This window comes from Tauraco erythrolophus, chromosome 3 (assembly GCF_009769465.1).
Source record: "Tauraco erythrolophus isolate bTauEry1 chromosome 3, bTauEry1.pri, whole genome shotgun sequence".
In the NCBI taxonomy this organism is placed as follows: domain Eukaryota; kingdom Metazoa; phylum Chordata; class Aves; order Musophagiformes; family Musophagidae; genus Tauraco; species Tauraco erythrolophus.
In genome coordinates, this window is record NC_141467.1 from 7,663,132 (window position 1) to 7,691,025 (window position 27,894).

The window sequence follows — 27,894 nt, forward strand, 5'->3', positions numbered from 1 at the left end:
GCCCCTGAATGGGATTCAGAGGGTCTTTACAAATGACCTGCTCGTCCTTAAACGCACACGTGCTCTTTAGATTTAAATGTAAACGAATTAAGTGTCATGAAACACGTCCTCCCTTCGTGCTGCGCTCTATGACATAAGGTTTAAAACACAGAGTCAGTGCCATCTTATCGATCAGCATATTTTAACTTATTAAAAAGTTGCTTTTAGCTTACTAAAAAGTTGCAGGTAACGTTTTTGTTACCTTCTTTAGGAAGAAATAGCTAATGGGGCTTTTGGGGAAAAAAAAACTTGCTTTTAGCGTTCAGAAGCAGGAAGAAAAATATTAAAGTATGCATAATACAATAGAGACGGAATCGTTGAGTGCTTAGTGCTGCCATAATCCTTTAAGTGATCCCACCTGTTCTGGAGGACGTTCTCATTCGTTTCTAACCCCTCCGGTCCACACTAAAATATTACTGAACTTTATGCTTAGTTTTGCAAAATAAAAATAAAAAATGTAATAAAAAATAAACGAACCAAATGAGCATATAGCAGAAAACGCCAGCTATATCCCCCACCCCCGACAGAGAACACCCCCCCGGGACGTTGGGCTCCTCTCTTGTTCCCGCCGGCTCGGACGGGTGTCAAACGGCATCACCTGGATGCGGAGGGGCCCCTCCGAGCCGCCCCCTGCCGCACAGGTGAGGCTTTTTAGGGTGCGAAAACCGGCTTGTTTTCGTTTTTCCCCCCTTCCCCTGCCAGAGCCGGGGGCAGAATTAGGTTTGCTAAGGAAAGGGGTGCGCTTGGAGTTTTGGGAAGCACTGGCGAGTGGCTCCCCTCCACCCCGAACGCGGGTGTACCCAGCGGTGGCTGGTCGCGGTTGTGCGGGGGTCGTGGGGAAGGGGTGAAGCTGCCCTAGAACCTTCTCCCCACCCCCCCCCCCCGGGCCGCCGCGGAGCCGGAGCCCCCCGTTGCTGCCCCATGGCCCAGGTAAGCGCCGCTCCCTCCCTCCCTCCGGGCCGGGATGAAAGGGGGATGGACAGACAAACAGATGGACGGACAGATGCTCGCGGGGCTCCGCTACCGCTTCTCGTGGTCGCGGCTTCCATAAACCTCTGGCTTGCGAAACGTGGGGTAATTTTGAAACTTTCTGTAGGAAATAAGGAAGGAAAAATAGTTTTTTGGAAGAGACAGGGTGAGTGAGTAATCTTCAGCTTTTGGGCAGAAAAGTGGTTTCCCCCCCCCCCCCATTCTTCTCTCTTTTTTTCTTTTTAAAGGAAGAAAAAAGTGAAGAACAGACTAGAGAGGTGAATGCCAACATGGCAGCCAGAGCAGAAGACTATGTAAATATCTTTTAAATGTGTCCTTAACTTTATCTTACAAATAGTTATGTATATATTTAAAGGTGCATAATTAAATGGATGTGGCATGACCTAGTAATTTAATGTAATGTGAGAAGTGCAGCAGACCCTTTAGTCTTTTCCTTAGTAAGTGGGAAGAAATTATTTTAACAGTTGTGGAACATAGTAAGAATTATAAGCTGAGTGTGCTAACGGAGTTACTTATTTCCTTATTCATTATCCCTTAAGGTTATTGCATTTCAAATGTCCTGTCTCTTTTGGAGATTAAATCTGATGTTTCACCTTTAGATGTAACAGTAAAAGGGAAGTAGAGAAACAAATGAAGTAAAAACAAATAAACAAAAAGCCTACAACTTCCAAAATAACTTTCTCAGTGCTACAGTTTCAACACCTGCTTATTTTACTTGCTGGTTGTTTGCTTCCCCTCGCTCCGCAGCTTGAATTGCTTCTCGGTGATGCTTTTAAGGGGAAGGGATTTCAGAAAATAAATGACCTGCTTCAAGAGAGAGAAATAGAGCCTCCCCAGAAGTACAGTGCATCTCTCTTCAACCAGCTAGACAAAGCGCTGAGAAAGGCGAGTACCCTAATTAATCTTAACTATTTTAACACCTGGCTCTGTGGGTGTCAGACTAACGAAGCACAGTGCTCTGTGTTTCTGTAGGAGCTGGACAAGAATGAATTCCAGAATGTTTCGCTGCTGCTGAAATGTATTCAGCTCTACTTAAAAAGTGATCTTCAAGAAGGGACGAGCCTGTTTATTGAGCAAGGACTGGTAGAAAAGATGAGTATAATCCTCTGTATGAGTTACTAACGTGATTTAAAGTTGCTTGCATGGGGAAAAGAACTCCAGGGAAGTGAGAACTAGAGGATGGCTTGTTAGCCACTCAGAAACAAAATAGTTTTAAAATAGATTGCATGAGCTGAGTGGAAGAAAAAATCATTTACTTTCATTGCACTACTTTCAGCACAAAAGCTAACACTGTGGCTTCTCTTGTCACCTGGTGCAATGGGTTTGTGTTTTGTGTTTGGTTTTTTTTTTTTTAACTGACAATGGAAGGAGAGAATGAGTTTTGGTGAGTCCTATTTGTGAAAAGATATAGAATTTCCAAACACTTTTTAAATGCTCTAGCAAAAACCAGTTTTATTAATAGAACTGATGAGCAGTTTGTGCTTTTATAATTTTAAAAGCTGACATACTTTTTATCAAGGTGCCTTTTTAGATGGGCAGTAAACCAGATGTGTTTTATCTGCAATGGTGTTTTATCTTCTAATGGCACAATATGGATTTCAGCTGGTAACACCTGTAGTAACAGAAATGTGCTTGTACTGAAGATGGGTCATACCTGTGTCTAGCATAGCTAGGAGGGAACAGTTAATGCTTGCTCTCCATTAGCAGAGTTGTACCAAGGAGTCCTTAGTCCAAAATGTTGTAATCCTGCCTTGTAATTATGCGTTTCAGGGATATAGTTAGCCAAAATTCCTGCTTGGAGAGATTATTAATAAAGTGTCACCCATCTGAGCTCTGTACTTCCAGTGAAGCATATAGTTTTAGTTAGCTACAGGTGTGTGATGCTATGTGATATGTTTAATAACATAAATTCTTAAAATAATGACTTCTCAAAAGCTTGGCAATTTTTTAAAAGATTATTTCGCTGTGAATTAACATCCTCTAGAAATTTCCATGGGAGTTATGATACTCCTAGAGCTGTGCATTGTGTCAAGCAGGTCTTGGGCACCATGAGTGGGTGCCTTGAGATGAGAGAGGAGGGCTGGGGAGGGGAAGAGAGGGGGAGTGGGGGAGTTAAGTCTTGCTGAGTGGGTGTGGGGTGGCACTTTTCATGTCCTCCTAGCAAAATTCAAGCTCCTTAATGCACAGTACATGGATGTTACATTCAGGGATTGAAAAACGTTCTATGTGCATAAGGCTTGCTGCAGATATATCTAGCTTCAGGATTATTAACTATTCTGCCTAGGTTTTAACTGATTCTTTTAACTTTTACCTAGTATCTTGGTTTGAAAGAGCAAGAGGGTTCGTGAACCTCATCGACCCAAATCAGAATAAATTTTTGATGTTACTTCTTGAAGACTTCTTTGACTCTGCATTGGTATGTGTGTGTGTTAAGGGGGCAGAAGGATTGCCTTTATTGGATAAGACAGCTGCTGTTCACAAACAGCTTTCTGTTAAAAAATAAATAGCTACACAGACCTTGTGCTCCAGGACTGAGCCTGGGATGCAGCTCAGGTGTTGGGAACGGGCAGTGTTGGGCTGGCATTAGGCTGAGGTTTGATGCACCTGGAAGAAGCTGCCGTGGGGCTGCACAGGGCTACAGCGTTTTCTCATTCTCTAACATGAAGCCAAGTGTGTGTTTTTGCAGGAAAACGTGCAAGAAGATCTGATGCGTTTTATAAACAAAAAGTTTTGTGCTGAAGCCCTTGTTGAAAAACAGAAGTTACTGCCATTGCTGAGCTGCACCTGGTGTGCAAATGTTTTTGCCAAGGTGGTCCTGGCAATTTGTTCTTATGGTGTTTGAAACAGTTGGTTTACATTTAAAGAATGATCTGAGCTGCTTACAATTCTCATTTAGGTTACTATTTTAAATATTCTTAACTTTAAGGCTATTGGAGGCCTAGTGATGTAAACTGTCAGTAGGAAGAATGCTAAAGCTTCTTTCCCCAAGCTGTTCCTCCAATCTTGTCTGTAGCTTACTGCAACTGTGTCACTTTGTGCATCAGAGTTTGAATACTTATGACTCTTTTTAGGAGATTCAATAAAAGGTATTTGAGCAAAATCAAATTTTCTTCTTGCTCTACTAACCACATTGAAATGATATGAATTACTATATAAATTATTTATTTGTCAAAATCTGATTTCTTTGTCTTCTGGGTCCATTTCTTCCATATGCTTTCACTGTGGAGGATGATGTGTTGTTTTATTTGTTATGTGGTGGTTTTTTTTATTATTTGTATTTTTAGTTTTCCTCAAGGGACTTTAATGCTCTTCAGATATCATATGTTATGATATGATACGAATGAAGTGATGCCATGATGTGGGTTTTCCAGGGAACCTGAGGGCACCACTCTCCCAAGTGCTACTGAAATCCCTGGGGGAAGTGGGTGCTTCATTCCCGTTGTCTTCCCTGCTTGATACCAACCTGTACAATCGGGGTGACCATATGTGACATACCCACATCAGGTGGCACTACTTTTCCTGATGTGGGTACAGTAATGTTTTATGTTATTTTAGCCTCTGAAAGGTGTGACAGTGGGGGCATAAACACCTCAGCACCGAGTACTGCTGTTCTTGGGTTGTGGTGTGTTAACGAAGGATTCCTTTACTTTTTCCATCAGGTGGTTTGCAGGTGTAGTGCTGAAGGTCAGTATTGTTTTTCCTTCCATTCCTTCATGTCCTGAATCTCAGTTTTGATCCTGTTTCTTGATTCCCTTTGAACTCTATCCCATTTCTCTTCTCCCCTCCACTGCCTACCTCCTCCTCTCTGACATGTTTTCTTTAAATCCTGCTAATTTCCCTCCAGTTAATATTCACTAACACTATGTTGCAGCACCAAACCTTTACTGTTTCTCTTTGCTTGTTTCAAATATGCTGAAAAAAAAATCATAATCTAGCTGTGGTATCTTGTTTAAATGGTCAGCATCAAGTATTTCATTTGGTCAGAGGTGTTTCCGAAAGCACTTGAGGCTGGGCAGTCTGCTCTTGCACATCTGTTTGTAGTGGCTTCAGATGTTATTCCCTTGCTGAAGGCAACCACCTCCGTGGAATAAGGTAACCCCTTCAGCCATCCTAACTAGGTGGAGGGATGTCTGTCTGCCTCTCATTTGTTTCGGTGGCAGGATTTTGTCTGTGGCTGCAGCTGGTTTTCCATTAGGGTAGGTGAGCAGGTGCTTTCAGAAGGAGCAAGTATTCCTATGCTTGAAGATCCAGGCTCATGAGTCATGTAAAAACAAAGAATTATGACGGAGACTGGATAACTTGAGCTTATTTGTCCTTGTAGCTTGTTCTGCTGTGAGCATAGCAGACATGAGCGCGTTCTGGTTAAATTCTGGTTTGCTCTATTGACCTTGTCAAAAGCTGTATATTGTGGATTTATCTGTTGTGGTTAGTAAGTAGCTTCTCCTTTCTATACCTATTTAAGTGTTACTTTAGCTGCTGACCTGAGTATCTGGAGCCTTTTTTTTACAGAGAAGTTACCAGTTCCCTTTTCTATCTAGGATTAGATAGTTGTAAGCTTTGTTTCAAACTGAATCCCCACCTGGGATAGTTTTACTCCTTCAACACCACGAACTGTAGTTGCTTCAACCATCTTTTATACAGAGACCAGCTCATTTCTAGCTGTAACCTTTCAAATGATTTTCTAGGAAAGAAAGAACTGGTGAATTTATTTCTACCTGAACTTGGGCGTCTAGTGACAGAAGCAAATATTTGCTGTGCTCTGCGGCAAGAGGTAAGACTCATACTACGAGAAGAAAATACAGATGTGTGCACACAGAAATAAAGATGGAAAAAAATGTGAAAAATACGTTACTGAATTCTTTCTCTTCCTATTCTGCCCCTTTCTCTGTGGGGAGAAAGGCTTTGAGGACTCTCAACTCTATACTTGACAGTGTCCCGCGGGAGGAGAGAAAGAAATTCCCTCTGTCTGAAGAGATGTGCTCGCTCACGTAAGTGGTTTTCCTTCCAGCTCCTGAGCTAAACACTGTCTTACCTGCAACAATAGTTGAAGTTATTTCCCCTTTAACTCGTTGCATTGTGTTGTTTCAGGAAAGACCTTGCAAAAACTATACTGGAGGTTGGCGGTAAGAAGTACTTTGTGGTTATTTTTATGGAGCTGGGGTTCTCCGGCTTTACTTCCTCTGCTTATTTATTATAGATGAATTATAATTTGAATTATTTCCTTGTAGGTAGTTGATTTTTGGGGAGGAAAATTAGATGTTGCTTTAAGAAAATATTAATAAAAATTGTTATATGCAACAATGCATTATTTTTTTCTGGTTAGTATTAGTAATTCATATTAACTAATAAGAAAAGCCAAACTAATGTATGTAGAAAGGTAATTAGATCAGCTTTATGTACATGTTTACGGTATGTTTCCTGTTAATTTTTAAAAAATAAATTTTAAGTACTTCGCCATGATGTGAATGAATTTCAGCTAATAAGGTTAATAACCTCTTGAGTTAATTTATTTTGTTTTTCTCCTAGCAGTAACACTTTCTAGGGCATTACTGTGTTATGTGGAGTGTAACTTAATTGTAGCAAGTTAGTGGTGAGGCTTTGCTCTCATCCTCTCCCTGATGCTCAAGAACATCTCCCGATGCACGTGTGTGTGTGCTGAGGATGCCTGGAGCTAATGCTTGGCTGTTCCCCTCCCCTCTTTTCCTAGGTGAAACTGAAGGTAGCTGATGAATATGCCTGTACAGCATATTTGTGCAAGAGCAGCAATGCTATAACCCTCTGTTATGCTGGGGGGGATTATTTACCCTGTGCTTATGTTTACCGTGTAGATTATGACCTTCAGGTTGCCCTTTCAGAAGCACTTTGTAGGTTAATGACAAAAAAATGGAGGGAAGACCTTGTTCACCACTGGTTTGAAGATAACTATCTTGCTGAAGCTTTCAAAGAGATCAAGGATAGAGAATTTGAGACGGTGAGGGTCCTTATTTTGAAAACATGCTTGACAAGTCTGCATAGGGGCTAGCTTTGTTTGAGTTCAGTCAGAGGATGTCCTTGTAAGAAGTTCCTACAAAACTGATTTTATAAATACACAAAGTTATTTAGTTATTTGTGCATGGTGTTGGTTTTTGTGTTTTTGTTTTTTTTTTTAATCTGGCGAAGTTACAATGGTGTATTATTAAAATAGTTCTTATTTCTAAGTTATTTTACTTCTAAAGCATAAATAAGTTATTTTTTGTGGTTTATGTTTGGAGGCTTGCTGGTCATAAGCTGAATTGAACCATTTGTAGCAACTGGAGTGTTTCTTCCCCAATGGCTTTTGACATCACTCTGACTAGTTAAAGGCTTATAACTGGAGTAGAAGATACACTGCCCAATAGAACAACTCTTTGCAAAGGAAATGTAGTCGGATTTTTAATGAGATGTCATTTGTCTTGAAGGACTGCAGAAAATTTCTTAACCAGCTAAATGAAAGGCTTGGGGGTGAAAGAAGGTAAGCTGTGAACCAACAGACTGAACTGGTGCTGTCGTTACTGCAGAAGAGGAAAAACTAGGACTGTAAACTGACTTGGGTTATATTCCAAAGACAAGGACTTATATCACATATATGAATAATTAAGTTCTTTGGAAGAGATTTTATTCATTTTAATGGTGGTTCTTTTGAAAGTGAAATCAATGAAGACAATGCGTCACTACTAAATTACTATATTCTCTAAGCTTCTCCAAGCCTAATTTATTTCTAGAAATTTATTAAGTATTTTTTGAACAATAACCTTGAATATATTTGAAGGTAGTAACCTATCTTAGTGATTTTTATCTTACATTCAACATCAGAATTTGACTTTATGAATCATCTGAAATCTGCTTTTCTTCTAGAGTCTATTCATTTCCTTGCATATCTGCTTTTGCTGACATGAAGGAGGTAATGGTCCTTAACGGTCTGACACCTTCCCTACAGCGGTACTGCTGTTAAAATGTTACTTTCTGTAGTATGGGTTTCCCCCCCGTCTTGTTTTTCATTAATTATTAAAACAATTAATTAAATAATGAATTAATTTTCAAAATTAATTTTCTGGAGTGCAGAGTGTAACCTTCAATTCTAGCTGGAAAGTTTGTTTGTCACTTAGCTCCCAACTTACTGCTGCTGACTTGGCTTTTGTATGAACCAAATGATAGAGGCAGAACTTCTCTTCGTGGTAATGACAGAAGAGAGATCTCTAAAAAGAAACAGGAGGATAGGACAACTCTGATTCCTCCAGCAGAGCTGCTCCCAGACTGCCTGAAAACAAGATTAGCCTGATGCCCGTGTAGGAGAGGTCATAGTTGCAGTCATAGATCCTGCAGATTGCTTTACTGGTCTCTAAACATACTTGTGGTACCATTCCTGATGGTTGTGTCGAATCAAAACCAAGTCAATGGAAGCTGATTCCACTGCTTCTGCTTATTTCAAGTGCTTAGAAACACAGAAAACTTTCACAAACTCTTTCCCATCACAAACATGCAAGTGTTTGCATGTTGCCTTTCCCTTGGCTGGTGTAGGGGGATGTCTGACTATGTGGGTATGGTTGGGTGAGCAGTAGGCTGCCATCTTGCAGGTTGATCCCAACTCTCATTTCTGTAAGGTCTGCGTACGTGTACGCTTGTATGTAGGGCAACTTCTTCCAATTTTGTCTTGTTAAAGAAAACTGAGAATTATACAGCAGTTGTGGGTTTTTTCTGGGAACGGCAGTGCCACCATTGTGCTTCCCCAGGTGAAGAAGCCGTCGGATGAGAAGCTGGAGGAATTCTGGATTGATTTCAATGCTGGCAGCCAGAGTGTGACTTTCTACGTGGACAGTACTGAGGTAACAGCAAAGCCCAGGTGGCCTTGGTTTAGCTGCCTAGTGCAGTGGGTGCTTGCTCAGCCCTTCTGATGTGGTGGCTTTGGTTTTCACAGGGTGCTCTTTGGGATTCTGTGAGACTGTTGAAAGAGGCGGTCAGCAGTTACAGCGTGAAGGGTAAGGTTTTCCAAATAGTGTTATCCTCTCTTTGGCTGTGGGTCCACAAGACACTTGGAGCCAATCTAAAATCTCTCCATCATCAAAGAGAGGTCCTGTGTCTCCCCCTCTCCCCATCATGTACTTTGGTGGTCGCCTCGCATCAGCTCTGCTTCTTGGACTGTTTGTGGGCCCATTTAGCACAATCACCCACCTTCTCCACCCAAGCAGGACATGTCGAGGAGTCAGTTTATAGATGTGCTAGGAAATTGCATAATCATCTAGATGCAAGGAGAAAGAAATGAGTGAACAGAGTAATTGGAAATGCGTGGGCAAGATGTGAAAGGGACTGTTCTTAAAAAAACTCAGACGCTTATTTGAAAGGTTTTGGGGTGATAGACTGAATGTCCTGCTCTAAACTAGATTTAACTGCTTTTTTTTTTTTCTCAGAGGATGATGGACAAAAGATTGTTAAAATTTATATGAAGATTCCTGCTACTCTTAACAAAACAGAAGTAACAAAAATCAAAATGTTGTTCAGTGCTGAGTTTGAGATCTTAAGTGTACTTAGAAAAGTCCTGGGAGATGAAAAAATGATGGTAAAAGCTGTTAAAGTGAGTTTTTTTCTTTTCTAAACTATATTTTACTTGATATACACTGGGCAAAAACATTCAGGGTGGGTGTTTTTTTTATTCTTTAAATATCTGTTTATTATTTTTCTGTCTTTCCCTTGAGGATTAGTGACTCTCCATGTAGATGTTCTTAATTTTGGCCTGAAAGAGAGACTAGAGACTTTAGGAAAGAATTTTCAGAGGACTCAAATTTGTAGTTTAAAAGCTGGAAGGTTAAACTGGTTTGTTAATCAATTCAGTCAGTGTGCTATGATGACTTTTGCTGAGTTTTTGAAGTGGAAAATAAAGTTTATGGCATTTAATTGCGTAACTTGGAGTATAAACATGCTCTTACATTAGCTCAAAGCATTATGTTGCACAGGATGAGCAAATTTTGACATGAGAACCTGGAGAAAAGTAGTGCTGCAGATCTTAGATTGACTTTGTAGATAGTATTTCTAGATTAGAAATAGAGTAGTTTTAAATCCTCAAGTTTTTTATAAGCTAATGTAAAAACATAGGGGATGTATGTGGTTTGGTGGGTGTTTTTGGTTTGTTTGTTTGGTTTTTTTTTTTGTAAATTTAACATGTTTAACTTTGGATTTGCAGAAAAACTTACATGACAGTCAATAGTCATAGCGTAGTGGCTGTCATTTATCCTTCCAGGAGCTGAGACATTTGCAAATGGTCAAGTCAACTAGCATCCAGTGGTTTGCCAATTAGTTGTTGCTGATGATTAACAACCGTTAGTTTTGTTATTAAGTAGCTGACTTTACTAGGTAAAGATTCTGCTTTTTTAAGGTCACTTTCACATGAGATTAATTCACACCAACAGATAAATGAGGCTGAAGAGGAGTCTGTCCATGCTGGGAAGCAAGTCAGAGAGAATGAAGCAGGTGGGTTTCCAATTTTTATTTTATGAAATTTAAATTGTTCATTTTTAAAAGGAGTATCTTCATTTGCAGTCCACATCTTGCAGTTAACCACATTTAAAAAAAAAAAAAATTAACCCCCAAGGTCAATCTTCTACTCTTCGTGTCTCGTGAGCTTGGTAAGCGGTGTTCGTGGCGGACACCGAGTCCCTCTAGCCCAGGGAGTGAGGATAGGGAGCCATGGCCACATGCTGCTGGGATCACATGGGCAGGGGAGCAGCTCATGGAGGCTGGATCTATGTGCTGGCAGGTAGCCTGGCAAGGCACATCTCAGCTGCTGGCAGGCCTCTGACATGCAAAGAGTGTGCAGCAGTGTTTCTCCACCTGCTAGTACAGTGGAACGCGCCCATCTATCCTCCCTTGCTTGCCCCATGCATGGTTCCTGGTTTGGCTCTGCTGTGGGACATTCCTCGCAGGAGAGGACATTGGCATCTGTGTGCCCATGGAAGCACAGGTCCTCTGATGGACCAGCACTTGCACCCTGGTGCTTAACATGCACTCCCCTGCGCAGCAGGGTGCATGTGGTGGGGCAGCCTCTACCAAGGCTTCCTGCAGGGTGGCAACTTCTGTTTCTTCTCAACAAGGTGATGTGATAGAGAAGGGTGTGCTCAGGTCCCCTTACCCCACATGGAGTGGATGATGCTCTGGAGATGCCTGGGGCTCTTGTGGAGGGGCAGCTGGGGGAGCAGAAACGCTCACCTGCAGTCCCTGTTTGCAGAGAGACAAGCAGCAGCGTGGTTCCTCTCTGCAGGAGGTGACCCGCCGCCGTGTGCAGGGGCACTGCCACTGCTGCTGTAAATATCTTCTACACCTTCTGCCTTAGGGTGGTCTCTGTGTGAGCCCCAGCTATGAACGGAGCTGCATGCCTTGTGGTATGGAAAAGTTCTCAGCTGGACCTGGAATAGCCATTGTTTCCTCCTTCTTGCCAGCCTACAGCCAACGCTTTGAATTTCTTTGGATTGGGCACGTTGAATTTTCCGTGATCAAATTTGTGTAGTTTCCCATGCTGCCAGTGAACGTTTCTTGCAAGATGTCTTTTTCCAGGATCATTTGGCTGAGTTTAATTTTGTTCCAAATATGATAGATGTTGAGGGAACACAGAGCCTGAAGTCCAGGCGTTGACGCTTGGGTGCCTGACCCAAAGAAAGGTCCAAGCCCAGCTCTTGTCCAAGGGGAAGGGACAGTAGCTCCTTTCTTTCCCTCTATCCTGCTCAGTTCTTCTGTCACTCCCCACCAAGGCTGTGACTCACAGTTTGAGGAAAAAAAGCTGCTTTCAGTACAAAGGCAAGAGGCATACATGATCAAAATTGGTCTTAAACAGGAGATGCTTCCTTGGATCAATTTCCATATGAAATTATTCAGGAGATGACTTTTTCTGTTTAGTGATCTTTCCTCTTTAAAGGCTGGGATATGTCCTTGCTGCAAAACTGACTGTACCTCAGTTTTTAAAGTGATGATTTTTTGTGTGGATTATTCCTGGTGTAACTCGCTTACCAGATCTTTCCAGGTTTTCTAAGACAATGAACTCGCATCTCTCTTTCTACTGATACCACTCACCATCTCAGAAAATGAATGACAAGTTTGAAGAGCCCTTAGGTTAGGTAGCATTCTTTCTGTGCCTGTGTTAAAAGGAAATGTTTACTTTCCTCTTAGTTATTGTGCATTTCAGATTACTCCCAGTGAATACCCAAAAGAGCTACTTCTAGCTCTGGATGTCTGAGAACAGTAAGTTCTTCACTGGTCCTTCTTACTTCCCCCAGTTACAGCCCAAAATGAGCTAGAATGGAAGTCCTCCAGATTCTGGAGGTGTGGTGAGGGAGAAGCTCCTGCATCAGTGTCCACCATGAAGTATACACAGAAGTACAAGGTGGGCTTGTACTACTTGAAGCAATCAAGGAGTACAAAGGGCAGATGATAGTTCATCTGTAGTGAAACAGTTTTTGCAGTGGCAGGTAGAGATTCAGTGTAGGGAGACAGATGGTGGAAGGTACCACTGGTCTGTTGCCTTGGCTGGACACAAAAGGTTGTTCCATGTCTTCCAGAGCTAAGAGTCAAGGCAGCAATAAGAGAATAAAGTTATATGTCTTCATACAGTATAAGGGGCTTAGAAAGTGGTAGGCTTAAGATGGTGTTTGTTTGGCATTGCAGTTCTGCTCTGGGTAACTTGGAGATGCTTGATGTTTTTGTCCTGTCAAACATGATCTCGAGATGTTCGTGCCTAATAAGTTGTACAGTTACGCTTTCATATGAGTGTGTAAGAATGGAAAGGGAGGTGCGTGTGTCTGTGTTCATTTACCACAATGACTTTATCAACCTGTTGCTGTTCTGCAGCGATACCTGAGTCTGCTAATCCACAGGGCAGGAGAGATCCTTCAAACTCTGAAAACACAGAGACTCTATCAGGCAACTTAGCCTCTCCGCACAGACAAGAATTAACAGGCGCTGTAACAGTAAGTGTCTGGTGTATGGTGAAACACTCCTTGTGCCTCTTTTCCCTCTCCTCCAGTCTGCTCTTTTATAGGTGTGGTTAAAACCTTCTTTCAAAGAAAACAAGTTTGTACCCAGATCTGATGTTTTCAAACTACATCTTATATCGGTGGGAAGTCAGCCCAAAAACACTTACCTCCAGAGCTGCAGTTTTGGCAAAACTGCTTTAAAAAGAAGAAATATTACTCTCTCTTATAAGGGGATGGTGGGTTGCCTTTAGCGAGAAGCTCATAGTATCACTTATATGCAACCTAAAACATTTTTATGTGTGGCTAATGATGAACCTGTCATCCAGCTGTTTCCACGGGCTAGCACTGAAAATCTCTGTTCCTAAAAATTCCCCACTGTCTTTGGTCATATATGGATGCTCTGTTCATGGTTTCATGTCTCCGAACAGAAAATGGTTAATGGTGTCACCATGATTACAGTGAGCCAGCAGACTGATGTGGAAGATGGTAACCAAGGCTCAGGTCAGGCATGGCTCCCTTCCATTCCTTAAGTCTGACCTAGTTAAGCGTCACCCAGGTGACATGGTGAAGGCTCTGCTTTTGTGGGCCTTGCAGCAGAAGCAGATAAAGTGTTTAATAGTAGTTCCAGAGGGTGAAGCTGTAGTTTCCTTGCCTCCTTCAGCAAAAAAGTCCCAAACTCCATCTCCAAGGACGAAAGCTAAGCCTAGGTGAGTGTCTCGCAAACAAAAAGTTGCAAGGTGGGTGTTTCTTCTGGTTTTGCGTTTTTGTTTTTCCTCCCCTGGCTTTTTAATACATGTGATTTTGAGGTTTATTCCATCAATTAAATGGAAAAAAAAAATAATTCTGTTTTGCCTCCCTGGCTAGCAAGGCTGGTTGCCCAGAGTTTATAGCACTTTGGAGTTGCACAATGGTGATGTTTGGTTACTGGCTTGGCTACTACTTTGGTGTGACTTTCTCTCTCATCATTGATTTAATCCAACTACAAGATGAGCATACAGCTCTATTACAGAGAGTTAGATGTGTAACTGGAGCTCACCGGATAGGTAGCTACTCATAATGAGGACCATGATTTTGTGAAAGATCATGTGAATTTGAGTTCACCTTGGTGTTAGTAATACTTTTTTTCAGAGATTTGAAGGAAAGCGTTTCTTATAATGAGTTGGACTTCTGTAGAGCTACTGACTAGTTTTCTTCCCTATGCACCTTTTCAACAGCTGCTTTGATGCTAATTGGTGCAAGTTTTCTTTCTCTTAGTACTTCATAAACTGACTCTTTGGTCTTCAAATGAACAGTCTCTCAGCACTGCATTTCCCTCATTTGTCCTCTCATCCCCAGTGAGAAGCCCCTAGAAGAAGAACCCGTGGAGGAGTCAACACCAAAGGTATGTTTGCCTTGGGGCCCACCTGAGTGAAGAGATAGGGGGCAAAGAAGAGAGACTCTGGTGGAGCTGCAGAAGGGACACTCGAGGGGTGTCCCAAGCCCATGTAGTGTCATTCATACCTGATGTAACGTGTCTTTTAGCACCAGGAGGGAGCTGCAAGGGCAACAGCTGCCAACCTTGTTCTGGTGTGGCCCAACCAAGTAATTCAAGCTCAGCTGAGTTAATTCAGTATATAACCCCTGGCGATGGTGTGCTGTGCTTGTCTCCAGGATCGTGGTGTTTGGGCAACCAGCCTGGCTCTGTGTGGGACCAACTCGCATGTCACAAGACTTACGTGTGGTCTGCAGGAGCAAAGATTTGCTTCCTGAAGGGAAGCAGGTCTTGGAAGTCTACAGATGTCTTTATTCAGTCTTGTCTCTGAGCTCTAATGATCCTTCCATGCTAGATCTGTCTCTGCACTCCTGGCGTAGGTACTTGCAACTGGAGTAAACTTACAGCAAGTAACTGAGCCATCTGGAATTGCGTTTCTTTACACAACTTGAGCACCTGGAAAACTTCTATTGATGTGTCCAGGTATTAAAGTAATCTATGCAGTAGACATGAGAAATTAAATTCCCAAAGTAATAATTTTAATTTGGAGTGGGTGCTTAGCTTATATAAGAAATCACATTTTAGACTTGTTCTTGGGTTTATGTTTCTAGATACCAGGCTTAAAATTTTTTTAAATTAGTTTTTAACAGACAGTTCAAAAGTTTTGTAACACTTGCCCACTGCACAGTGAATTCGAAGCTTTAAAACTACTTCTTTCTGTATCCTCAACCCAATTTCAGGGCTGAGAGTCCCATACTTTCTGGTAGGAAAGAACTGCAGGAAACAGTTGTGCTTGGACTGTTGTTGTGACAGGAGGAATGAAGTTTTGTGGCATGTTTTATCTCTGCTTTTAGCAGGCTTTAGGACAAGAACATGACTTTGCATATCATGGTTTTCAATCCTGTAACTCTTTTCTTTTCAGAAGGATGTTACCTGGGAAAAGAGAAACAGAAGAACAAGTTTGGCCAAGCAGAGGACGGAAGGCAGGTATGACACACAAGCCCTGTGCCCGTGCAGAGTCTGGCGTACGAGGTGATTTTAGACCATTTCTAGCACTGATGGAGGGAGGGCATGCCCATGAGGTGGGCTGTCCAAACAGAACAGGCAGCAAAACAAGCAGGAGTCTGTGAAGGGTCATATCTTGTCTCAGTGGGAACCTCTGGGTCCCCAAAGCAATGAAGACTTCAGAAGCTAGCTCTAGTCTGCCAAAAAAGCCCTCACCTCTGTGATACTACGTCACATTGGCTTTTCTGTTTTTTCCTCACCCGGCCGTAACCCTCCCGTTCTCCAGTGGGTTGAGTTATGAGTGGCAGCTTCTTTCACAAATACCTAAACTTTTTCAGATATTGTCCCAGTTCTTTGGCATCGTGTGTCCTGGAGTTTCAGGGACAGTCTCTTTCTCTGTTTGTCCCCTTCCTTCACACCCACACATCGTTCTGCTCGTGTTCAAAGCTAGTGGCACTGTGGGCAGAAGCTCTCGAGGGTTTGAGAGCCATATGCAGTCTGCGGCACTGGGAGTCCATCTTGTGGCACCCTCCTCCTGCGGTCTCTGCCAGGTGTTGTGGGCGAGTTAATATCTGCTGCTGGGCAGGAGAGCAAGCGAGCTGTAGATGAGGATCCCTGCTGTGCTTCGGGTTGTTCTGAGGCTTCCTGGGGTCTCTTGCTTCAGTCTATTGACTCTTGGCTTAAAAAAATCCCCAAGTGTTTAGGTGAACTTTTCGATTGATTGTAGGTAAGAATGGGAGAAATTGATGCAGGACTTCATTCATCACTGCAAGTTCTGTGTTTTAAGACCAAATAACTTGATGCAGCAAATAACCCGTTGTTAAACAGGAGCAGCAGTATGGAAGTCAGAGGTGGAGAAAAACTTCTTATTCTGGTCGTTCTGCTCCCTCTAGTGTCTCATCTGAAAATGAGCGTTTTTTTCCTTCCGGAAGTTTTAACGAGGGTCACAGTTCTTTAGTCTTCCTATTCTTTCACTAGTAAGAAGAGGAGGGTGTACTGTATGTTGAGCAGCGATTGTAGGATTTCTTTTTTAAATAGTTACTATTTAGGGAAAGAAATAAGGGTACAGTTAAGTTTAAATATTGAAAGATTTGAAAATAAAATCTAGATGCGTACAGAGAAGTGATTAGAGAACAAACATTAAATGTTAGAATTTTAATAAGGGAATTAAGTGGCTTTTTTTCCTCTTAAGTGCTTTTGAAATTCTTTCCATTCATGATTTCTTCCTTCCACCCACATGCTATTATTGGTGATGTAGGAATAAAATACCCACTACATAAACAGGGATAGGCTAACTTATATCTTCTAAATATTTATCTCAAAATTAAAAATTTACAATTGGAAGAGTCAGAAGCAAGACGGACAATAATAGAGAGTAAGCAGGAAAGGAACAAGTATTTTTTTTTAAAAAAAGCTGAGAAACCAGCATTTTTAGACATATAAAGTATGTGTTTACTGTATAATTGTTGTGGTTTAGGCCAGCAACTAAACTCCACACAGCCGCTCGCTCACCCTCCCCCACTCCCTGGGGGTGGGGAAGAGAATTAAAGGAGAAAAGGGAGAGAGACCTGTGGGTTGAGATAAGAGCAATTTAATACTGCTGCTACTAATATAGAGATATATATACATACATGTACAGTGATAAGTGTATACAGATGAGTGATGTTCGGTGTAATTGCTCACCACCCCTTGACTGGGGCCTGTCTCGTCCTGAACTAACAATCCCAAAACAGATAAGCCCCAACACTGCAATCCTGGATGAGCAAGACGGCCGAAAATAGAGCCAGAGAGAGAGTACTCTGAGAGTGAGAGCCCCAGAAGAGCAAAAGCCCTTCTTTCTGGCTGACCCTCATTTTTATACTGGGCACAACGCTGCATGATATGGAATACTAATTGGCCAATTTGTTCCTCAATCTTAAGTCTAAGTACAAATCATAAGGAGAATCGTGAACCCCCTGTCCCAGCTATGCTCCCCCTTATCCCGTTGTGCTCCTGCACACTGGCAAGAACACAACAAGCTGAAAAGTCCTTGAGGTCTCAATGCCAGCTATAAACATCAGTGTGCTGTCAGCATTCTTCTCAGAGCAAGTCTCAGACTAAAACCAAAACACGGAGCTCTTCTAGCTGCTAAAAAGAACTAACTCTGTCCCAGCTGAAACCAGGACAATAATGGAGTTCATAAGGGAGGGGGGGTGGAAACAAACCACATTATCCCCCCCCCCCCCATATTCTTATTGAAATTCTGTAGGGCGACTCTTTACGATTGTATGTCATTGTCATGTATTTGTTGTCTTGCAGGAAGCAAATCTATGACTTTGAAAACTCAGACTCTGCAAGTCATGAAAAGGTAATGTTGAGACAGGAGCTGTGAGATGTGCTAAGGTCTCAGCTCTGCAGCTAACTGAGTAGTAACTTGAAGCAGGGGATATCTCTTTCTGCAGAAATCCAGTAAGGATGGATATGCTGTCACAGCAAAACAGACAACTGGGAATCTGAGGTTCCTGTATTTCTGTATGGTGCTATACATGGATGTATTTTGGGGGAGTGCTCATCACTTCTTCAATCTTGTGGCGGGAACTCTGTGATAAAACCAGCTGCACTAGGAATTTGAGCTGTTGCTTGAGTGAGGCTGTGGGATATCTTTACAATTGAAGTCCAACCTCTGTTTGCGTTTTACTGAATATTGAAAGCAAATTGCTGAGCATCCTTCACTTTGTACTGCTGGGCTAAACCAGAAGAGATGGAAATCCATTTTGAGCCACGCTTGGCACATTGGAAATCCCTGGTTAAAGCCATTGCAAAAATTTTATTTTGATATGTTTTGTATAAACTTGATTTATATTTTCAAACTGTTAGGAAAAATTGAATAAGAATGAATTGCTTTGCTTTAAAACTTTAACTAGTGCAGTTTTTCCTAGTAATCATAGAATGTTTTGAGTTGAAAAGGGACCTCAAAGATCACCTACTTCCAACTCCCTTGCCATGGCCAGGGACACCCTCTTCTAAACCAGGTTGCTCAAAGCCTCATTCAACCTGGCCTTGAATGTTTCCAGGGATGGAGCATCCACAACTTCTCTGGACAACTTGCTCCAGTGCTTCACCACCCTCAGAGTGAAGAATTTCTTCCTTACATCCAATCGAAATCTCCCTTCTTTCAGTTTAAAGCCATTGCCCCTTGTCCTATCACTATATGCCCTTGTAAAAAAAGGAAGCTAAAAACTTATTCCTGATGGCTTCTGTCAAGGTTGCTCCACTGTACAAACCCTTTGGCTTTCAGCATCTTCCCTGGTGCAAGTGCTGTCACTGCTGCCTGTTAATTCAAAGGTGATGGGTGCTTAAGGGGACACCCCAAATTTCTGTTGTAAACTGGGCATCATCCAGTCCTTGCTACTGCCAGTGTGTGTCAGTGTAAAACTCTGCTTCATGGTACCCTGCCCGGTGTCTCCGCAGTCCTGTCCAAAGGCTGTCCAGGTACTGCGTGCCGCGCTTACAACACACTGCTACTAGGGGTGTTAGTACTTAAAATGGCATTTCTTATGATGTTATTGCTTAAAATGAGTGTTATTCATAAAGCAAGGAAAGGAGAAAGTAACTCCATTTAAGAAGACAAATGTTTGTCTGTTATAAGTCATGATACTGTTTCAATCAACAAATCCCACTCCATTACAAAGGTTGAATTTCCATGCTGGACTCATAATCTGTTCCTCCTCTAGCACTTTTGAGTCCTGATTCATTCTAATTTTGTAGATTATTTTACAGGGTAATTGAACTTTAAGACAAATACTTGCTTCTGTTTTAGGTCGCTGAAGCCAAAGGAAAGATTCTTGGCCAGAAATTTTCTTCACAAAATCAGAGGTACAGGATTTTACATACACCATCGAACCTTTTGCTCTGTGAAAGAAGAGTTCATTGCCCTAGTTAAACTGTTTTAAGTTGGGATCAAAAAGCCTGTGTGGTGTTTCTAATAAATAGTTCCTTTCTTAGCTGCCACAGTATCTGTGGATGCTGTCAATACTAATGTTTGAACAGTACCTGAGATCTAAAAGTTACTAGAGAGAATGACTCCTGTCCCCTTTGACAATGGTAAGACTTTAACTCTTGAACATCCGTCTTTCCTGATCATATGCCTAAGTTACTGATTTAATTTTTGAAAAACACTTAAACCTTCTGCCTTGCCTTGGCCACCTTCAGTTACAGCAAGCTGCCAGATGCTGCATCTTTAAGTATGTAGCCTAATTTTTCTTTTAAAAAGTGCTGAATTTCAGGTATCCCTGATTGCTGATGAATCCCTGGTGAATTTCAGGTATCCCTGATTGCTACTTTCAGAAACCAACCAAAGAAGAACTTTGCTAATGACTGCATGTTAATAGTTTGGTGGTCCTGCTGATCTGTTAAGGAGCCCTGCTGTTGCTGTTTGGCTCTGTCCCTTCAGTGCTGCTGTGATGTGCTATCACAGCCTCTGCCAGGCTAACTTGGGTCTTTATGGGTTACTTGGCAGGAATTATGAAACGGGAAACAAGAATGAGGAACCAAACAAGGTTGAGAGAAGGTCGTCGGTAAGCCGTGTGTGCTTTATTGCTGTGCGTGTCCACCAACGTGAATTGGTTGCACCCTCAAAGAGGGTGAAGTTTGAGGCTTATCCAGCATGGAGGTGGAGGAATGTGAGCCCGGGAGCCTTGAAACAACCAGCTTGTTGCTACTGAAAGCAGTGCTCAAGGTGCACCAGGACTGCCAGACCAGCAAGTGAACATCTGTGTGTGTGTTTTCTCGCTGTGCTCTTGGCTGCAACTCACATGTTGAGGCTTTCCTCCTTGCGAGAGCTCTTTTATTTGGATGCAGGAGGAAGTGGGAGATGAAATGAAGGATGCCGTAAACCCCATGATGGCCAAGGGCAAGTGTCTGCCTCTTGGTGTCTTAATGCTGCTGGTTTGACGGTCAATTGTTGCTGTTTTGACAGATTTCGCACCTTTAAAATACTTCAGGTGTTGCACTGTGGGGAGGAAGAAATGGAATAACTTGGTAGTAAATGAAGAGGAATGACTAGGGGGCTTCTGGGTGGACAGAGGGACCTCGACTGAGCAGGACTCACTCTTAATAGTGTCTTTAGTCTGATTACAGGAAACATCTTTTCTCTGAAAGCAACAATGAAAACACAAGCGCCGGTCAAAGCGAAAAAAGCTGGATCCTTGACTCTCAGAAACGGTCGTTGTCAAAACCTCTTGATTATACCCGAAAAAGACTCAGAGTGAGAAGCAAATTAAAAGGTAAGCTTGGTCCTCTGTTGACACTTAGCTATGTGTGACATACAGTACTGCAGATAAGAAAGTGGCCAGTGGTGGTTTGAGAATGAGGATTCGGCTGACTCCTGATCCGAGTTGGGGAGAGCAAGCCCAAGGCTGGCAGCAAGGGGTGCTCTGTGGAGGAGGTGCATCACGCATCCTTGTGCTTGAAAACGCAGGCTCCTGTCCCCTTCCCTCTGGTGAACGTACTGGAGTTCTAATGTCCAGGTGGAAATTAGGCACCTGAATGTCTGTATGAATGCAACCATCTGTAATGGGGCTGAAGAGTCTGTGGGTGCTGAGCAGATGGCTGTGTTGGTGCTCTTGAACACAGGAGGAGGAGGATCTCTTTGGGGCTGCCATACCTTCACCCTACAACTTTCCTCTCCTTATCTCTTTAGAGTCCAGAAATACAATTGATTTGGGGAATAAACCTTGAAGAACCAAAACCCACACAGTTTGCAGACCATGGCGCTCTGCTCCCCTTTTTATATACTCACAGGCCAATTGTCCTCTGAGTGACTTACAAAATGAGATGGGATGATCTCTGGTGGCATTCTCTGCCCAAGCCCAACTAACAGCTAAACCTCCTCTGCTGCCAAGCTCTGTGGCTGTGCTAGCTACTGGGACCTCCAAATTCAAACTTAATTGACCTGAAAGACTTGGGATCTCTCTGTCCCTCTCAGGGAGGATGAGCCTTGCTCAGGTAATGGTCGATCTCTATAGGGATGAAAAAGCAAAAGAAAGTTGAAGGAGAAACTATGTTTTATACTGTGTTTCCATGGGAGGACTTGTTCTCACTCCAGTGCCAGCCTGTGTGTGCCAGCTGGGATTTGGGGACCACTCCACAAGATGCTGAGTTGGCCTCTTTTTTTTTTTTTGGCAACTACCCCTTTCTTTTGGGGCTGGGGTATGTTTAGGGCAGGTGGTCTGTGAGTTGGTGGTCGCGATCTCCCCCTGCCAGAATTATCTTTTCCCCAAGTCATTGCTGTGCATGTTCACAGCTCAAAAAACATGAGAACAAAGTTTATACATTCTCTGGGATGTTCCCTTCAAGGGCAGACGGTTCTTGATTAAAAAGTCTCCCTTCTCATCAATCCTGGCAGCTTCAAGGATACTGATCTTGTTATGTTCCTTAGGTATGTGCAAAAACTCTTCATGAAATTCTTACAACAGGTTTTTTAATCCCTTTGTTGTTGGATAACAGCTATGTTGTCAGTAACCACGTGAGCTTTTTTCCTTGTAGTGCTTCCAGTGTCTTCCGCAAGTAGCGGCAGTGACTACCAGACAAAGAAGGTAAGGAGCTGTCATGCTTAGATGTCTCAGACTTAAAAATATTACCTATGCAAAACGTGTACAAATGAGTGGGAATTAAATAAACTGGTTTTATCTTTCTTCTCAAATATTCTGATGGACAAATCTGCCTACCAAGTGTTGCCGAGACTGTATTGGTCTACTGGATGCTGGGGGAACAAGGAGGTCCTAGGAAAACGTGTGAAGCTTCATAGAAACAACTGTGCATGAGGCCTAAGCGAGTTGTTCTAAACTGATAATATTTACCTGTGATAGATGGAAAATTGGGCAGGAATTAGCGTGCTTGGTGTGACACCTGCCTTGGTTGATGCTGGTGTCACTCCACCAGGAATGAGCTCAGGTCTAGGGTTATGCCAAGAGCTGGAGCTGCCTATCCAAATACCTATAGAAATCCCAGTTGGGTCCTACCAGGCTGTGTCCCCACGCTGTCCTCTGCCCTGTCCTGCCAGCCAGTGCCTTAGAAATGCTCATGTTCTCCTCTGCGTTTTGTTGGCAACTTTCAGAGCTTTTATTCCAAGTCCTATGCTCATGCTGAGTCCTGGGTCATACACTGTCCTTCTCCACTTTCAGCTATAGCTCTGGGAGAGCTAACTCTGGATTATACTGATGGGGGAATTAATGGACCAGACGTACATAAAGCAAAATAAAATACACTTTAGCAATGCTAGACCTTCTCTAGTGCCTAGCCATTAAGTGCTGTGTATCAAATGTTTTGGAAAGATCCCCATAATAAACACAGAAGATTTGGGGAAAAAAAACCTCTCCAGAACTGGTAGTTGCATTAAAAGCTTTTATTTTATCCCTGGAAATTTTATCTTTTCCCTCTTGATTAAAATGCTTTGATTCTGCTTATGAAAAACTTCATCCAATATATGACTCGAATGGGTAAGGGGAGAACTTACGCATGCGTTGAACTTCAGAGCACAGATCTCCTTCAGTGTTGGGGACAACTGTCTGTGTTAGGCATATTGCAAATATATCTCTGCTCTTAGTGTGTATAAAAACCAACCCCCCTACTTCTGTGGTAATGTTTAAATAAAGTACACACTTAGGTTTGGGTTTGTTTTAGCAGAGACCATCAAGGCGGAGAGCTCAAAAGGAGATGCTAAGGAAAAAAAGCACATCCAGCTCCAAGGGAGATGATTTACCTACAGTGGATCTTGCTGGTATTTCTTTTTTAATCTTCTTCAGTGCATTAGAAAAGTAGTTTTGATGTGTTTGAGTGTGTGCTTTTTGGGTGTGTGGTTTTTAGAATTTTCTGAAATATTGCCTTTTTCCCTCAGGTTTTCTTCATGAGAATTCTGTCTTGTGGTATTTCTTGTAATGGTTATGAGGGCTGGATATTGTTTGTAGATAGTGTCTCTTGAGCAGGGAGGACATTAGCTGGGGCTAATGAGAGGTGAAGGAATGAACTTAACTGGCAGCCTTTTTAAGTTTTATTTCTTAAAACGGCCTCTGAACAGTGTTTAAGTCACTGTCTGTTCCCTGTGTGACGAGAGAAAGAAGGTGGTGGCTTCTTTTTTTCTATGTATGTCATTAAACTGAGGTTTCTAGTCCATATAGGATTCAACCTCTAGTTTGTGTTTGGCTGATCTCTCACACAGACGAAATCCTCTCAGAGGAGCTCGAAGGGGGTCCGCTGTCAGTTGATGAATCTGCCAAGAGCCATTCCAGTGATGAGGAGAAGGCCACGCAGGTGCAGTATGCAGCGCTTGAACTCCTCCTCGTCTGCCATTAGGCTACTTATCTAACATCAGTGCATCATGTCACTTTGCTTCCTATAACTAGATAATCCCCTGGCAGCTTGTCTGCAGTGCAGGGTGGGCACCTTCTTACTGTGTCTTCCTTCTCTCCTTAGAAGTTTAATGATGCATCTGACAAAGCGTCAAGAGAAGAAGGAAGTTTAAAGCGGAAAGACTCAGGTTTGTTAGTCTTGATAACCATGGAATAGCTGTTTAAAAAGTAGAAAGGGTTATTGATGGAGTTGTCATTTTTCTTTTGAAGATGAGTAGACACTGGCGTTTTTGATATTTGAAGGATGCTTTTTGAATAAGAAATATCTTGCATTTCTCTGTTCTATGTATCATGACAGGCTATGGCAAGATGCTTTTTGTGTACATTCCCGTGTTCATCACTAACTCTTAAATCCTGCCCTTGAACACAGGGGAACTACTAGTGTAGCTATTGAGAGCTGGGGATTTACAAACCCAGTGATCCAAGAGAAAATATGTGAAATAAGTAAAAGCAGCAGCCCAAACTCTAATTTTTAATGATTTGAAAGTGCAGTGCAACTTTGAACAAAAAAAAGGCATTTCTGAAAGTTGTTTACTTTCTTTTTACCTAAGAATATGGACATAGACCATCATTATAAGTGTTTGATAAATGATGGCTTGTATTACTGCTGTAGCTTTCTCTAGGCAAGTGGCATTTAAGGACCTTTCTTTAATGAAACAGAACTTGCACAACCTGATTCAAAATTGCAACACAGTCTCTTTGTGATTTGAAACAATCAAACTTCAAGAAAGTCAAACAGCAATGGGCTGTCTTCATCCTAATATTCCTGATGCTGATGTAGTTCTGAGAGAGATGTCTTAAAGTTATTGTTGCAACTATGAACTGAGTCACTGAAGCTTGTCTCAGACAAAAGCATTCCCTTTCATGTTAGCTGGCTATGTTTGTGTTTCCAATATGTCTCTTACCTGCTTAACTTTGAGGGAAGGTAAGTGCTGAGGACTTTATCACTGCTTACTGCGCAGTTGGAGAGGAGTTGGGACTGTGTGAAGGCAGAAGTGGGATTTTGTTTGGAAATTTTGAGTGTGGTCTGTGACTGCATTTGAACACTTGCTCCACAAACTCTAAATCTACTGCAGTGTGCTCCTCATGGTCTGACTGTCCCCATTGTCCTGGACTCCACCACCTTCCTGCCTTATGGAGACTCCAGAGAGGTGGCTGGTCAGACACAAACACCTCATTGAGCTCAGAAAAGTGAACAGTGAGACAAAGACATGATTTTTTTTCACAGGTTTTCCTTAAAATATGGGCTGCAACCTCCCTCATTGTGTTCCTAACAGTTTTCCTGGGTTAAAAGTAATTGTATGGCAACTCTAGTGAAGCTGCTGAAGAGAAGGCTGTTACGGGTGTGAAGTGTTTTTCTTATATGTATTTAAGCAATTTTTTTTAAGCAGCAGCTGAGATTAGCTCATGAACAAATCAACCTAAACGGTTTATGATCTTGGGCTGGAAAAGAGAGGGGGAGAAGCAGGGCAAGAGTTTTCTTTTGAGTTAGAGTAGCGGGGCAAGAAACGAAGTTGTCTTAAAGACAGAGATACATAACTTTCCAGTTATCTGCATAGCACTAGGTAGTCTAGTTGCCTGCTTTTGTGAGGGAGGAGACTTGCTGGTGAAGTCTTGTTTTGTCCTGTAAGTTTGATGCCAGACCCTAAAATGAAGTTGCCTGCTTTTCTGCAGGATTGGTAGTTCCGGTGGTGGTTTTTGCTTCAGTAGCTGGTAGGTGTTGCTATGTACTTCATGCAGAAGAACAGGTCTGTTCTGAAACATCTGTTCTCTTTCTAGGTGTATTAAGTGGCACTGTCACAAAAAAGCCTAAACTTTCCAGTCAGGAAACAAGTAATTTGGCCTCTGACGTTTCCTATAAACCAAGGAAACTTTTTGATTCAGTAGAGAAGAAAGAGGAGATCCAAACAGGTAAAGTCAAGTTGGCAACTAAGGTGAACTGTTCAAATGCTTTCAGTGTTTCTTTTTTGATGGTAGAAATCATAGTCACGTGGGAGCTTGACGAGAGATATCTTTTTAGGAAGGCTACTTCTACAAAAGTCAAAATGTAACAGAAGGCACGTATTGCGGCGCTGCCATTGGATGACGCATACGTAGAGGTGTGAATAAGGAAATTTGGCCTCTAACCACAATCCACTCGGGAAGCTGCTCAATGATGCCAGCACTTGCTAGTCTTTCTGAACAGTGATTGTCCAGAGCTATTAAAAAACCCAAACAAACAAAAAACAAACTGAAAAAAGTGTTCAGGTAATGGGTAAAGTAACTGCAAAACGCTGCTGACTCAAAACAGAAGGGGGTTGACTTTAGTTGCAATGAGTAAGTAGAAGACAGGAAAATAGTGGCCTGACTTTTTTTTTTCTTGTGCTGTGCTTTTCACTTATCTGTAAATATGTTGCTCTTTGCGTTTGGTTAGTATCGTGCCTCTTCTATGCTGCTTTCTAACAAGTCTTTCTCAGTGTGTTTTGGGGCAGTTTCTCTCCGGCTTGTGAGCTCTAGGAGAGCAAGACTGAAAATCGAGCTCTCTAGCAAGTGTTGTCGCTCATATGGATGACAAAACCTTTGGTAGCAGAAGCATTTATATTGCAATAAGCTCTCCGGCGTGGTACTAACTGGGCATATGCTTTCTCCTAGGTCAGGAGATGGATGGTGGTGTGGGTGATGCATTTTTTTCCAAGATACTGCGTGAAGATGACGTTGATTCGGGGGTGATTACTGCATTTGAAAGCTTTACTGGCCAACTAAAGAAATTGTTCTCGGTAACGTGCACTCTTGTAACATGCGGACCGTGTCTGGCATTTTTTCATAGTAAATGAAATTATCTTTTTATCACCAGGGGAATTGGTGTGAATATCTCATCTATATTTTGTGCCCAAGAGCATATTTGTACTGGATCAGCACTTTGTATTGTGCAATTATGACTTTTAGTTGGTGTTAGTGTTCGTGCTAAATTTTTAGCACTAGTCCTTGATGAGTTATGATTAAAATGTATGCTGTTTGCATTAATGCTGGTCTGAAGTTGTACTAACAAAGACCTGGTTTTGTACAATTAAGTGTGTTGGAGTATAGGTGAAGTTCACTTCTTCGGTGGCTGGACCTTGACCACAAGTTGCATGGGTTACAGAGAGATCTGTTGGTGTAACTAGTGTGGTTGAATGAGATCAGTCCATGTTTGCAGTAGCCTGCCTACGTGTCATCTCACTTCAGCTTGAATTTGACTTAAGATGGTTTCTGCTAAGCTGAAAGATGGCTTGTGGAGGGATTTGTGTTCCAGGGAAACATTTTGCAAACTAGACTTCTAGGTTTTGGCTTGGGCCCATCCCTAATGGTGCATCCTGTGGTTAGTCCCGGTACAAAAGGATGGAGACCAGTGCACAGAACGCCCTGAGGACTTCGGAGAAGAATATGTCTGCCCTGCTGAACCAGATACACGAGTGCAGGTAAACTGTCTGCTGTTGGCTGAAAACAGCTTCAGCTTTGCATAAACTTTGATATGAAAAGAAATGCCTCTTTGTAAGTGAACCTGACAGCAAGCTACTGTGCTCATTATGGTTTGTAAGGTAAAATAGCTTATGTGTGTCTCTTCTTTTTCTGTAAGAAGCGTTTCAGAAGCATAGCTCGTAGCTCCTGTGATTTATTCTGCTTTTTCTGTAAGGGGAGAGTGGATGGATTAATGTGAAGCAAGCTTGAGTTAGGAGCAGTTGATGGAACAGTCCTTGGACTGTCTTCTGATTGCCATCAGTGTTCACAAATCTGTTAAAAAAAACCCTCGTTACACTTGGTGGCTTCTGTTTCTATGCATTTTAAGAGAAGCCAGTCTCTGATTTACTTAATGAAGTGAGGGAGAAGAAAAGAGGTCTGTTATAGACTCGTTTCTGTAGATTGTTTCCATGTGCATAAAACAAATGCTGGCTGGTGGACTTACAGGCACTCACCAGATAGGGCTCTAATCAGGTAATTTTGCTTTATGGGGGTTGTCAGATTTATTAGATAGGAACTAAATAAAAAACAACAATTATAATAGTTACGGATT

At 42.2% G+C, this 27,894-nt stretch overlaps 1 protein-coding gene across 1 annotated transcript in view; it reads left to right on the top strand.

Moving 5' to 3' along the window:
• Positions 1-960: 960 nt before the first annotated feature.
• SYCP2L (synaptonemal complex protein 2 like) overlaps positions 961-27,894 on the top strand; it is a 33,233-nt gene continuing 6,299 nt past the window's right edge. Inside the window, exons 1-21 of the mRNA XM_086608913.1 lie at positions 961-969; positions 2,002-2,137; positions 3,345-3,445; positions 3,716-3,816; positions 6,118-6,152; positions 6,858-7,000; positions 7,467-7,519; positions 8,708-8,870; positions 8,963-9,023; positions 9,453-9,616; positions 10,449-10,509; positions 12,877-12,995; positions 13,430-13,502; positions 14,294-14,382; positions 19,277-19,332; positions 20,617-20,741; positions 22,003-22,052; positions 23,929-23,992; positions 25,644-25,775; positions 26,496-26,620; positions 27,207-27,301. Of these exons, the coding sequence (XP_086465039.1) occupies positions 961-969; positions 2,002-2,137; positions 3,345-3,445; positions 3,716-3,816; positions 6,118-6,152; positions 6,858-7,000; positions 7,467-7,519; positions 8,708-8,870; positions 8,963-9,023; positions 9,453-9,616; positions 10,449-10,509; positions 12,877-12,995; positions 13,430-13,502; positions 14,294-14,382; positions 19,277-19,332; positions 20,617-20,741; positions 22,003-22,052; positions 23,929-23,992; positions 25,644-25,775; positions 26,496-26,620; positions 27,207-27,301 (1,955 nt within the window). The remainder of the gene's footprint in view (positions 970-2,001; positions 2,138-3,344; positions 3,446-3,715; positions 3,817-6,117; positions 6,153-6,857; positions 7,001-7,466; positions 7,520-8,707; positions 8,871-8,962; positions 9,024-9,452; positions 9,617-10,448; positions 10,510-12,876; positions 12,996-13,429; positions 13,503-14,293; positions 14,383-19,276; positions 19,333-20,616; positions 20,742-22,002; positions 22,053-23,928; positions 23,993-25,643; positions 25,776-26,495; positions 26,621-27,206; positions 27,302-27,894) is intronic.